The 13,695-nt window shown below is 44.4% G+C and overlaps 1 protein-coding gene across 2 annotated transcripts in view; it reads right to left on the bottom strand.

Annotated features, from left to right (window-relative positions):
* LOC144817841 (phytanoyl-CoA dioxygenase domain-containing protein 1-like) overlaps positions 1 to 13,695 on the bottom strand; it is a 141,406-nt gene that overhangs the window by 16,186 nt on the left and 111,525 nt on the right. Inside the window, exon 2 of one of the 2 annotated variants that reach the window (XM_078674699.1) lies at positions 11,044 to 11,112. The exons of the other annotated variant lie outside the window; for it this stretch is intronic. Coding sequence (XP_078530825.1) covers positions 11,044 to 11,112 — 69 coding nt within the window. The remainder of the gene's footprint in view (positions 1 to 11,043; positions 11,113 to 13,695) is intronic. 2 annotated transcript variants of the gene reach the window in all.

Below are 13,695 nucleotides of genomic sequence, written 5' to 3' on the forward strand. Positions count from 1 at the left end.
AGTGAATTTGAACAGATCAATTTTAAGTCTACATACATCAGTGTTTGAAAAAGGGTTAAAGTTGAGACCTTTACTGAGAAGGGAGATCATGTTAGGAGTGAGTGTTTTAGATGAAAGGTTTATGACCTGGACCTCCCCCTCCTGTGTATCGTTTACTGTTGGAGGTTCCCGGATCTGAGTTTCTTCCGGTAATCTTCTACACCTCCCCCTCCTGCCCCTACGGGTTTTGGTTCTAGTGTGCGGATGCCCCTTCTTATCCGCTGGATTTCGCATAAAAAAGGAGTTGTTTGGTTGTCAGTTCTATTGGACTCGTCTTCGCTGACACTGATAGTGCTCAGTGAAGTGCTGCTAGAGGAGATAGAGCTAGCATCAGTGAGATTCACTCTGTCTCTGGTCTTAGATGTAGGTTTGTTAATCATGTAATCGTATTTTCTATCGTAGGTGAAGATTCTGCCGTCAGTATAGTCAGCCTCATCCCTCTTTAACTGTCTGGCTTTACGGCTTTTAATCTCATTTTGATGTTTGAGAAGAATCTCATCTAGTGTTGTATAATTTTTTACAGTGGATTCAGGACGATTCAGATCTTTAATCTCCTGCTCCAAAATGGCAATCTCGGCTTGAAATTTAGCGACCTTACGGTCAGAGCTCTCAATGAGAATATCCATAAGGACATTGGAATTGCTAGTCAGGGCATCTTCCCATTTACATAGAAGATCTGTGTCTAAGTTGTCGTAAGTGGGGAAGATCTGTGCTCGCAAACCTCTCGGTATGCGCTTCAGTCTAACATATTGCTTCAAAGTGATGCCATCCCACCACTTTGAATTTTCTAGTTTCTTCAGTTTCTCCAGTCTCACAAACTTGTCCCTTAGACCTTCTTCCTTGGTGCTGCTAGGGGCATTACTGGAAGTGGCTCTGTGTGTGGACATACCTTTGGCGAGATTGTCAAAAAGCTCTTCGGCAGCTTTGTCTCTGTTCATGATTGGGGATAGAGAGTGCTATCCTATGTGAGGTATTAAGACTGTGTGGCGGCTGCCTCCCTGTTCTATGCAGAACTGTCTATGGAGAGAAGGGTTTTTTAGGGTACAGGGAAATACAAGGCGCACAGCACACGATAGTGTACAAAAAGGGTAGGTCCGGGTGCAAATAGGTGAGGGGACAAAAGGCCCTAAACCCCTCCGAGTGTGTGCAGAGCACACGCAATACAAGGCAAGAACAAATACCAATTGCACACCAAATTACAGTAAAGAAGGAGATGCCTCAATGGACATAAAGGTACAAGTAACAGTGATCGAGGCAGAGGAGAATAGTTGGTGGATGAATCCTCTTTTATTTCATGAAGGGCCAGCCGACACGTGTTTCGTCGTCAAGCGGTAACAGTGCTTGCACGACTCATCAGGGCTGGGGAGGATACAAAGTACAGAATGGAATTTGATGTCCACACGGTATTACGTAAACATGTTTGAGTGACTGCAGGTGGTGATTAACTAGTGAGCGGGTGAGTGCTGGTGGGAGACGTGTAACAGTTTAATTACTTTAGATTCGTTGCAGATAACAAAGTGGAGACACACAGTGCCACACAAGGTGATGGTGAGAACTATATGTGGGAGACCAGGAGTGGCTATATGGTGGTGCGTGATGAGGTGCGGAGAAGTGAAAACCATGCGCCAAGTGTGTGTGGCTATTCATTAGGGAATGGCGGTGAAAGTATCCCGTGAAAGATCGAGTAGAATCTTATGAAAAATATCATAAAAAATATCATAAAAAATCATTGTATGAGGGCGGTGGGTAGATCCCTTAAGTATCTACGTCAAAGTGGAAACATAAAAACAAGCTAACTGTTTAAAAGGGGCGGCGGGATACTCAGCGTTTCATACCTGTGACGAGAAGAAGAAGGACCACAGGTCTACAACACGGTGGGAAGAAGGAAACAAAAAGGGGCAAAAACCGTATCATAACCAGTATGATCACATGAAAAGGCACTGCACATCCATGATAAGGTACAGATACAGGCAAATGTACAGAGGTGGACACAACAGAAGTGAAGACTCACCGCTTAGCCGGTGATACTTCCGACCCGGCCCTCGCTCAGGACCAGGCTACTGATGGGTAGATGGATGTGGCTCCAGATCCCGTGGACGGCTGCGCTGAGGGGAATACTGGGAAGGGAGTATAATGAAAGGATTGTATATGTGGACCACCAATACTAGGAGAAGTATATTTACAATGCACCCTGGATCAGGGCGACGGTTTCAGGGGGTAAAAGGGGGGGGGGGGGTTTACCTCCGAGCAAATAAATTAAGGCAAGTATGAAAGTGTCTCACCTCAACGGCGGAGGCAGTGCTCCAAAGGCAGGAAGTTCGTGGTGCCACACAATAATGACACGCATTCACATTAGGATGCAGGGGTGTCCGAGTATTAAGTCTGGAAGTGGCAGGCGAGAAATCGCTCGTTTTCGGCGGGATCTGTGGGTGGTAAAGGATTATGAACATGAGTTAAAAGTAGACCGATAGGCGCGGTCTTTTTTCGGAATACTTGGGGGATCGGACCAATGTCTCTCCAGAGAGAGGCACGAGACGGGGGGTATAGGAGTAACACAAACTCACCAGAAATCAGGTTGGCAGACGGCGGGGAGGGTGCTCCCACACAGAAGTTCCGGGTGCGGACACGTGGTCCCGCCCCGGAAATGGCTTTGTATTGGAGGACGCGGAGCCCGTATGTGAGAGACTAGAGCGGCAGATACACCTCGTTAGTGGGTGTGTTCTAAAAGAATGAGTAGCGCGGCGGGATGCCCGTGGGTAAGGGCAGATTCTCAGAGTTCGTCGACAATATCGTTCTGGCAAAGCATAACTTGATAAGAACAAGAATTGCCAAATTAGCAGTGAAAAAATAATAAATAAAAAATAAAAATATATTTTTTCTATATATAAGGAACGGAACGAATCTTCATGCTCCGTGAGTGTAGATCAAAAACCATAGGGTAATCGAGACTACGGCTGTTATCAAAAGCATGCAGAAGGTGGTCATGCATCCGATCCACAACAAGCCAGGGTGCAGGTGATGTATAAACAGGCAATAGGCACATTTCATGATACAACAAACATGTTGCAAAATTCAAATGCACACGACAAGTTAAATACAGTAAATCCTATAGCAACGTTCAAATGCATACGACAGGTTGAGTACAAGTTCCATTTCCAGACTCCTATTGGTATTTTCACACTACTTCGTAACGCATGGAGACCAATAATACGTTTTTAAACATGGCACAACATTGGTGAATGTAAAAGTCACAGTTAGAAACTCCATGGTTAGATGTGAAAGAGATCAACACAGTGAATGCAGTATCGTTAGTGGCATAATGTCATTACTCGTATGTACAAATGGTGTATGGTATAACAATTAGATCAAAACCAATAGTAACCTCATGTAACCCCATTGAGAGATACCAACCGATAGGGGTGGTGTCGAGGGACAATGTATATAGGTCAAGTGCAGTCAGAACTGCAGATACATACAAGATTATAACGAGAGTCATAGCTACATATGCAGGTAAAGGGTACGGGGGATCAGTCCCCCAGGAAAAATTGCATCTCCTGGTCAAAATTAAGCCCCTGAGACACGGTACGCAGGCGGAGGATCCATGTAGCCTCCAGGCGTCTCAATTTGAGTTCTCTGTTGCCGCCCCGTACACCAATAGGGACAGAGTCTATCCCAAAAAACGAGACTTGTTTATCCATAGTCTGTTCCCCGCACGCAGCCGCGTGCAGAGCAACCGGGTATCTAGGATCCTGTTTGTGTAATGCTCTTATGTGTTCAGCTATCCTTTCTTTGAGCGGGCGGATGGTGCTCCCCACATAGATTTTTCTGCATTTGCATTCGATAATATATACAACATAACGTGTAGTACAGTTGATGTTCGATCTGATGATGTAGGCGTTGCCCTTGGTGTCATGAAATTCTGTGGTTTTGTGTTTGGCCCACCGGCACATAGAGCAGAACCCGCATTTGTAGAAGCCAATGTTGCGTTTGGTCAGCCAGTTACCATCAGTGTTGCTGCGTGGGATTGTGGGGCTGAGTCTGTTCCTCAAAGTCCTGCCCCTCCTGTAGGTGATCTGGGGGTGTTCTCCCACGTAATTCGAAATGTTCTTGTCTTTCTTGAGGATGTTCCAGTGTTTGCTGAAGGTTCTGCGTAGTGCTTGGTGGTGGTTGCTGTAATCGGTAATCATGCGGATGGTCCCAGGGTCGTCTGACCCTTTGTTAGATTTGTCTTTCAGGGTATCTTCTCTTTTGATTTTCATGATCCTAGAGGTGGCTGATTTAAGTAGGTCGTCAGAGTAGCCTCTTTTCTTGAAGCGTTCCTGCATACTTATAAGTGTGTTTTTGAAATCTTGATCGTCACTGCAGTTTCTGCGAGCTCTTAGGAATTCTCCAAATGGTATGCTGCTGATCTGGTGGGATGGGTGAGCGCTGTTGGCATGCAGAATCGCATTGCAGGCGGTGCTCTTCCTGAATAGTTTGCTGTTTAATTTGTTGTCAAGGATGTATATCTCCAGGTCCAGAAACTCAATTTTGTCTAAGCTTGACGTCATGGTGAACTTCATCTCCCACGTGTTGTTGTTGAGATGTCTGTAGAACTCCGTCAGCTGTTCATGTGAACCAGACCAAATCAGGAAGCAGTCGTCGATGTATCTCCCCCAAAATACTATTGAGTCTATGAAGCTTGCTCCTTTGGCGCCCCAGATGAGGTCGTTCTCCAGTGCGCCCATGAATAGATTGGCGAACGAGGGGGAAAATTTCGAGCCCATGGCGACTCCTTTCGTTTGTCTGTACCATGCGTTATTAAACATAAATACATTGTTATTCAAGATGAGTTCCATCATGGAGATAAGCATGTTAGTGTGTTGCCACATAGTGGCTGGACGTTTGTGTAGAAATTTGGTGACAACGTCAAGTCCAAGATCCGGTTTGATGCTGGTGTACAGAGCTACCACATCCATAGTGACCAGGAGGTTGCCTGGTTGCCATTGTAGATCAGAGAGAATGCTCAGTATGTGCTTAGTGTCCTGAATAAAGGAAGGCAAATTCCGTACTAAGGGCCCTAGAAACAGGTCAACGTATTCCGCTAATCTCTCCGTAGGACCCCCGATACCGGAGATGATGGGGCGTCCAGGAGGGAAGGGGAGATCTTTGTGTACCTTGGGAAGGGTGTACAGCCAAGGGAACGAGGGTTTGATTACTTTCAAGTAGAGATATTCGTCTTCATTGATTAGACCACTTTCTTTCCAAGTAGTAAGAGATCTATTGATGTAGGTTGTAAGTTGTGCTGTGGGATTGTGGTCAAGGTGTTGGTAGCACGTGTTGTCTTGTAACTGACCGAGAATTTCCTCATCATAGTCTTTTCGGTTCATGATGACGACGTTACCTCCCTTGTCTGCTTCCCTTATTATGATCTCTTGGTCTTTGGTGAGGCTGTTCATAGCTGCTCTTTCTCCTGTAGTCAGGTTGTCTTTGTATTTGAAAATACGTTTGGTGTCTTTTAGTTCCAGTTTGTCAATATCCTCCAGAACTCTTTTGTGGAAGTTGTCTATGGAGTTGCCTCCAGGTAATGTCGGAATCCATTTGGATTTGGATTTGAGCCCACTGACAATGCTAAAGTCCGATTCGATGTTGAGTTCCTCTAGAAGAGTATCCATGTCCTGAGGAGTTCGTTCTAAGTCCGTAATGGAAAGAAGGAGGTGTGTAGCTTGAATGTCATTAATGGTCAAAACATCAGGTTCAAACTCAGTAGGGATGTTGGTAGAACTTTTATTAGACATGATCTTATTAGAGAAATGCTTTTTCAGTTTTAATTTACGAGTGAATTTGAACAGATCAATTTTAAGTCTACATACATCAGTGTTTGAAAAAGGGTTAAAGTTGAGACCTTTACTGAGAAGGGAGATCATGTTAGGAGTGAGTGTTTTAGATGAAAGGTTTATGACCTGGACCTCCCCCTCCTGTGTATCGTTTACTGTTGGAGGTTCCCGGATCTGAGTTTCTTCCGGTAATCTTCTACACCTCCCCCTCCTGCCCCTACGGGTTTTGGTTCTAGTGTGCGGATGCCCCTTCTTATCCGCTGGATTTCGCATAAAAAAGGAGTTGTTTGGTTGTCAGTTCTATTGGACTCGTCTTCGCTGACACTGATAGTGCTCAGTGAAGTGCTGCTAGAGGAGATAGAGCTAGCATCAGTGAGATTCACTCTGTCTCTGGTCTTAGATGTAGGTTTGTTAATCATGTAATCGTATTTTCTATCGTAGGTGAAGATTCTGCCGTCAGTATAGTCAGCCTCATCCCTCTTTAACTGTTTGGCTTTACGGCTTTTAATCTCATTTTGATGTTTGAGAAGAATCTCATCTAGTGTTGTATAATTTTTTACAGTGGATTCAGGACGATTCAGATCTTTAATCTCCTGCTCCAAAATGGCAATCTCGGCTTGAAATTTAGCGACCTTACGGTCAGAGCTCTCAATGAGAATATCCATAAGGACATTGGAATTGCTAGTCAGGGCACCATCAGCCCGCTCAAAGAAAGGATAGCTGAACACATAAGAGCATTACACAAACAGGATCCTAGATACCCGGTTGCTCTGCACGCGGCTGCGTGCGGGGAACAGACTATGGATAAACAAGTCTCGTTTTTTGGGATAGACTCTGTCCCTATTGGTGTACGGGGCGGCAACAGAGAACTCAAATTGAGACGCCTGGAGGCTACATGGATCCTCCGCCTGCGTACCGTGTCTCAGGGGCTTAATTTTGACCAGGAGATGCAATTTTTCCTGGGGGACTGATCCCCCGTACGCTTTACCTGCATATGTAGCTATGACTCTCGTTATAATCTTGTATGTATCTGCAGTTCTGACTGCACTTGACCTATATACATTGTCCCTCGACACCACCCCTATCGGTTGGTATCTCTCAATGGGGTTACATGAGGTTAATATTGGTTTTGATCTAATTGTTATACCATACACCATTTGTACATACGAGTAATGACATTATGCCACTAACGATACTGCATTCACTGTGTTGATCTCTTTCACATCTAACCATGGAGTTTCTAACTGTGACTTTTACATTCACCAATGTTGTGCCATGTTTAAAAACTTATTATTGGTCTCCATGCGTTACGAAGTAGTGTGAAAATACCAATAGGAGTCTGGAAATGGAACTTGTACTCAACCTGTCGTATGCATTTGAACGTTGCTATAGGATTTATTGTATTTAACTTGTCGTGTGCATTTGAATTTTGCAACATGTTTGTTGTATCATGAAATGTGCCTATTGCCTGTTTATACATCACCTGCACCCTGGCTTGTTGTGGATCGGATGCATGACCACCTTCTGCATGCTTTTGATAACAGCCGTAGTCTCGATTACCCTATGGTTTTTGATCTACACTCACGGAGCATGAAGATTCGTTCCGTTCCTTATATATAGAAAAAATATATTTTTATTTTTTATTTATTATTTTTTCACTGCTAATTTTGCCAATTCTTGTTCTTATCAAGTTATGCTTTGCCAGAACGATATTGTCGACGAACTCTGAGAATCTGCCCTTACCCACGGGCATCCCGCCGCGCTACTCATTCTTTTAGAACACACCCACTAACGAGGTGTATCTGCCGCTCTAGTCTCTCACATACGGGCTCCGCGTCCTCCAATACAAAGCCATTTCCGGGGCGGGACCACGTGTCCGCACCCGGAACTTCTGTGTGGGAGCACCCTCCCCGCCGTCTGCCAACCTGATTTCTGGTGAGTTTGTGTTACTCCTATACCCCCCGTCTCGTGCCTCTCTCTGGAGAGACATTGGTCCGATCCCCCAAGTATTCCGAAAAAAGACCGCGCCTATCGGTCTACTTTTAACTCATGTTCATAATCCTTTACCACCCACAGATCCCGCCGAAAACTAGCGATTTCTCGCCTGCCACTTCCAGACTTAATACTCGGACACCCCTGCATCCTAATGTGAATGCGTGTCATTATTGTGTGGCACCACGAACTTCCTGCCTTTGGAGCACTGCCTCCGCCGTTGAGGTGAGACACTTTCATACTTGCCTTAATTTATTTGCTCGGAGGTAAACCCCCCCCCCCCTTTTACCCCCTGAAACCGTCGCCCTGATCCAGGGTGCATTGTAAATATACTTCTCCTAGTATTGGTGGTCCACATATACAATCCTTTCATTATACTCCCTTCCCAGTATTCCCCTCAGCGCAGCCGTCCACGGGATCTGGAGCCACATCCATCTACCCATCAGTAGCCTGGTCCTGAGCGAGGGCCGGGTCGGAAGTATCACCGGCTAAGCGGTGAGTCTTCACTTCTGTTGTGTCCACCTCTGTACATTTGCCTGTATCTGTACCTTATCATGGATGTGCAGTGCCTTTTCATGTGATCATACTGGTTATGATACGGTTTTTGCCCCTTTTTGTTTCCTTCTTCCCACCGTGTTGTAGACCTGTGGTCCTTCTTCTTCTCGTCACAGGTATGAAACGCTGAGTATCCCGCCGCCCCTTTTAAACAGTTAGCTTGTTTTTCTGTTTCCACTTTGACGTAGATACTTAAGGGATCTACCCACCGCCCTCATACAATGATTTTTTATGATATTTTTTATGATATTTTTCATAAGATTCTACTCGATCTTTCACGGGATACTTTCACCGCCATTCCCTAATGAATAGCCACACACACTTGGCGCATGGTTTTCACTTCTCCGCACCTCATCACGCACCACCATATAGCCACTCCTGGTCTCCCACATATAGTTCTCACCATCACCTTGTGTGGCACTGTGTGTCTCCACTTTGTTATCTGCAACGAATCTAAAGTAATTAAACTGTTACACGTCTCCCACCAGCACTCACCCGCTCACTAGTTAATCACCACCTGCAGTCACTCAAACATGTTTACGTAATACCGTGTGGACATCAAATTCCATTCTGTACTTTGTATCCTCCCCAGCCCTGATGAGTCGTGCAAGCACTGTTACCGCTTGACGACGAAACACGTGTCGGCTGGCCCTTCATGAAATAAAAGAGGATTCATCCACCAACTATTCTCCTCTGCCTCGATCACTGTTACTTGTACCTTTATGTCCATTGAGGCATCTCCTTCTTTACTGTAATTTGGTGTGCAATTGGTATTTGTTCTTGCCCTGCACTCCCATGATGTCACCACAGCCTTGGGCTGCTTTCGCTTTCTCACTTTAATCCCAGCGGCCACTGGCATTGTGTAATCCTGGGCATGTCAGCAGCATAGGAGAGAAACTGCAGACGCCAGCAAGGACGTTTCCTGGTGGTCCGTCCAAGGGGGCTGCAACAATGGGTTTCACAAGGGAGTCGTACAGTGATGCCCCCAAATAAAGGGACTTTGAGGTGTGTATGTATAAATAAACATTCCCTATTTACACTGAAGCCGGTATCGGGATGTTACCGGTCCGAGGGGCTCCCGAGAGCTAAAGCTGTGTCTAGGCCAGACCTGAAAACAACAGGTCAGTAAAAGCAGGAGTGAAAGGCGGGAAAGTACATCTGACCTCATGGGAACTGACGTCCATTCTTCTACAAAATACGAGAAGACGAGGAAGTGACGTCACAAAGGCGTTGCCACAATTACATGACGAGAGGAGAAGCCATGACGTGAAAGGGGTATACCGACCCTAGGATAAGTGCAGCGCCCACACCCCAAATACAGCCGGCAGACACCAGGCGCAGACAACACAGCTGACAGGCCAGATACAGACATCACACACGAGATGTAGAGCCTCATATGTGGGATACACTCGTCATAGGCTACATAAGTGCATGCACAGAATACATTCCTCGTATCAAGGATACTGCCTTTATACAAGGAATACAGCCATCATACCGACCAACAGCCGTAATACAGCAAGCATATCCGGATACACCATGGCAGCCACTGGAAATCTGATTCTGCCCCCTGACATATGATGGAGGCCTCATATGCCAAATACAGCCACCAGACACAAGATACAAGCAACATAAATCAGATACAGCAATTATACTCTTGGTACAGCCATTAAATACCAGATACAGCCACCAAACTCAAAACACAGCTATCATACGCAGCATACAGCCATCATACACAGCATACAGCCATGATACACAGGATACAGCCACCAAGCCCTTCTAAACTCTTCCCTTTGACTCGTCCCCTCCACATTCCTTTTTACTCATCCCAAGCCTCCCACTGCTGCTATGAGCTAAAAAACAAAAGTCTAAATCCTTCACTCTTCTATCCCTCCACCATCCTTTTCAATCAAAATGACAGACTAACTTGTCCACTTCTCAAATTTCATATTTCACTATACTAATTCACCCCTAATCCTTTACGGGATCCAGAGCAGCGTGCTACTCGCCGAAAAAGGGCTTCAACACGTCATCAGGGCTAGCAAGCGCTATATAAACGCAAACCTTTTTCCCTCTTCTATCCCTCCGCTACCCTTCTCTATTCAAAAACTGAATAACATATTCACCACTCAAATTACTTTCATATTTCACTATACTAATTCACCACTAATCCTTTATGGGTTCCGGAGTAGCGTGCTACTCGCCGAAAAAATGCTTCAACACCCCATCAGGGGTTACAAGACCTATATCAATGCAAACCTTTTTCCTTTTCTATCTCTCCACTACCTTTCTCAATCCAAATAACTGACTAACCTATCCACCACTCAAATTACTTTCATATTTCACTATACTAATTCACCACGAATCCTTATGGGTTCCGGAGTAGCATGCTACTCGGCAAAAAAGTGCTTCTGCACCCCATCTGGGGTAACAAGCGCTAAATAAATGCAAGCCTTTTTCCCTCTTCTATCCCTCTGCTATCCTGCTCAATCCAAATAACTGACTAATATCCGCTACTCCAATTACTTTCATATTTCACTATATAACAATTGATAAACTCTTGATACTCTGAGATCCTTACGGATGACTCCCGTGTGACGAAGCAATGGAAATACCTACATTACATCGATTGTTTTCTACTTACCTGCCTTGAAAAAGTCAAGATCGTCGAAACACGTGTTGGCTGAATTCTTTCTGGAGGCGGTGTTTGTTTCTGAAATAAACCAAATTCAAATAAAAGAGGACTGTGTTTATTGGGGAAACGGATCCATATCTGGACTTACAGATGTCACTTGAGTAAAAGAAAAAAGTTATTTTTCAGTAACTGAATTGTATAATTCGTGATTTTTTAATGTACTGATACGTGAATAATTGAAACCTATAAGAAGGATATTGTGTATCATATTCAATGTACCATTATCCACTACTGTGTTGGGTAGTGTGACCTTCTGGGAGAGTGCCTTTGATAGTTCCTTAACGCTGTATCTTTAGGGTAGAAGGTTGGCTTAAGAATTTTGATCGTCCTATCAAATTAAACTTCATGATTTGTTTGAATTCAATCCAGTCCTTTGTGCAAAGTGAATCCAGACTATCTTCCACTCAGTAGGCGTAACTCTACACATGGCATTACTCAGTAGGCATCATTCCATACATGGCAATACTCAGCGGGCATCATTCTACACATGGCAGGTCTCAGTGGGCATCATTCTACACATCCCATTTCTCAGCAGTCACATTCCACACATGGCATTTCTCAGTAGGCGTCATTCTACACATGGCATTTCTCAGTAGTATCATTCCATACATGGCATTTCTCAGTAGGCATCATTCCATACATGGCATTTCTCAGTAGGCGTCATTCTACACATGGCATTTCTCAGTAGTATCATTCCATACATGGCATTACTTAGTGGGCATCATTCCATACATGGCATTTCTCAGCAGTCACATTCCACACATGGCATTTCTCAGTAGGCGTCATTCTACACATGGCATTTCTCTGTAGTATCATTCCATACATGGCATTACTTAGTGGGCATCATTCCATACATGGCATTTCTCAGCAGTCACATTCCATACATGGCATTTCTCAGTAGGCGTCATTCTACACATGGCATTTCTCAGTCGTATCATTCCATACATGGCATTTCTCAGTAGGCATCATTCCATACATGGCATTTCTCAGTAGGCATCATTCTACACATGGCATTTCTCAGCAGTCACATTCCACACATGGCATTTCTCAGTAGGCGTCATTCCATACATGGCATTTCTCAGTAGGCGTCATTCTACACATGGCATTTCTCAGTAGGCGTCATTCAACACATGGCATTACTTAGTGGGCATCATTCCACACATGGCATTTCTCAGTAGGCGTCATTCAACACATGGCATTACTTAGTGGGCGTCATTCTACTCATGGCATTTCTCTGCAGTATCATTCCATACATGGCATTTCTCAGTATGCGTCATTCTACACATAGTATTTCTCAGCAGTCACATTCATTACATGGCATTTCTTAGTAGGTATCATTCCATACATGGCATTTCTCAGTAGGCATTATTCCACACATGGCATTTCTCAACAGTCACATTCCATACATGGCATTTCTCATTAGGCATCATTCTACACTTGGCATTTCTCAGCAGTCACATTCCATACATGGCATTGCTCATTAGGCGTCATTCTACACTTGGCATTTCTCAACAGTCACATTCCATACATGGCATTGCTCATTAGGCGTCATTCTACACTTGGCATTTCTCAGCAGTATCATTCCATACATGGCATTACTCAGTAGGCATCATTCTACACTTGACATTCCTCAGCAGTCACATTCCACACATGGCATTTCTCAGTAGGCATCATTCCATACATGGCAGTTTTCAGTAGGCATAACTCTACACATGGCATTTCTCAGCAGTCACATTCCACACATGGCATTTATCAGTAGGCATCATTCCATACATGGCATTACTCAGCAGTCACATTCCACACATGGCATTTCAAAGTAGGCATCATTCCACACATGGCATTTCTCAGTAGGCGTCATTCTACACATGTCATTTCTCAGTAGGCATCATTCCACCCATGGCATTTCTCAGTAGGCGTCATTCTACACATGTCATTTCTCAGTAGGCATCATTCTACACATGTCATTCCACACATGGCATTTCTCAGCAGTATCATTCCACATCTGGCATTTCTCAGTAGGCGTCATTCTATTCTACACATGGCATTCCTCAGTAGGAGTCATTCTACATATGGCATTCCTCAGTAGGCGTCATTCCATACATGCCATTTCTCAGTAGGCGTCATTCTACAGATGGCATTTCTCAGTAGGCATCATTCTACACATGGCATTTCTGAGTAGACGTCATTCTATTCTACTCATGGCATTATACAAATGGCAGTTCTCAGTAGGCGTCTCTCTACAAATGGCAGTTCTCAGTGGGCGTCATTCAATGATATTTCCCAGTATTTTAGTTGTAGTAATAAAGAACTTCTGGCAATCCTTATATTTGTTTTCGGATTAGTTTTAGTAAGAAAAGTACGGCATTCAATATTGTAAACAATTCTTTTGATTTATTCTGAATTTTGTGTTGAAGTCACAGAGTTTTGGAGCTGATTATGGCTCCTATATAATTTACCTTCCAGTTTTTAAAGATTAGAGGGTCCTTAGATGGAAGGCGGTAAGTCACAGTGAGTGAGTGAGTGAGTGAGTGAGTGAGTGAGTGAGTGAGTGAGTGAAGTGCTTTCAGTCGGGTGTGGTGAGGTGTCTGTCAGATTTCACCT

This window comes from Lissotriton helveticus, chromosome 2_1 (genome assembly GCF_964261635.1).
Source record: "Lissotriton helveticus chromosome 2_1, aLisHel1.1, whole genome shotgun sequence".
Classification (NCBI taxonomy): Eukaryota; Metazoa; Chordata; class Amphibia; order Caudata; family Salamandridae; genus Lissotriton; species Lissotriton helveticus.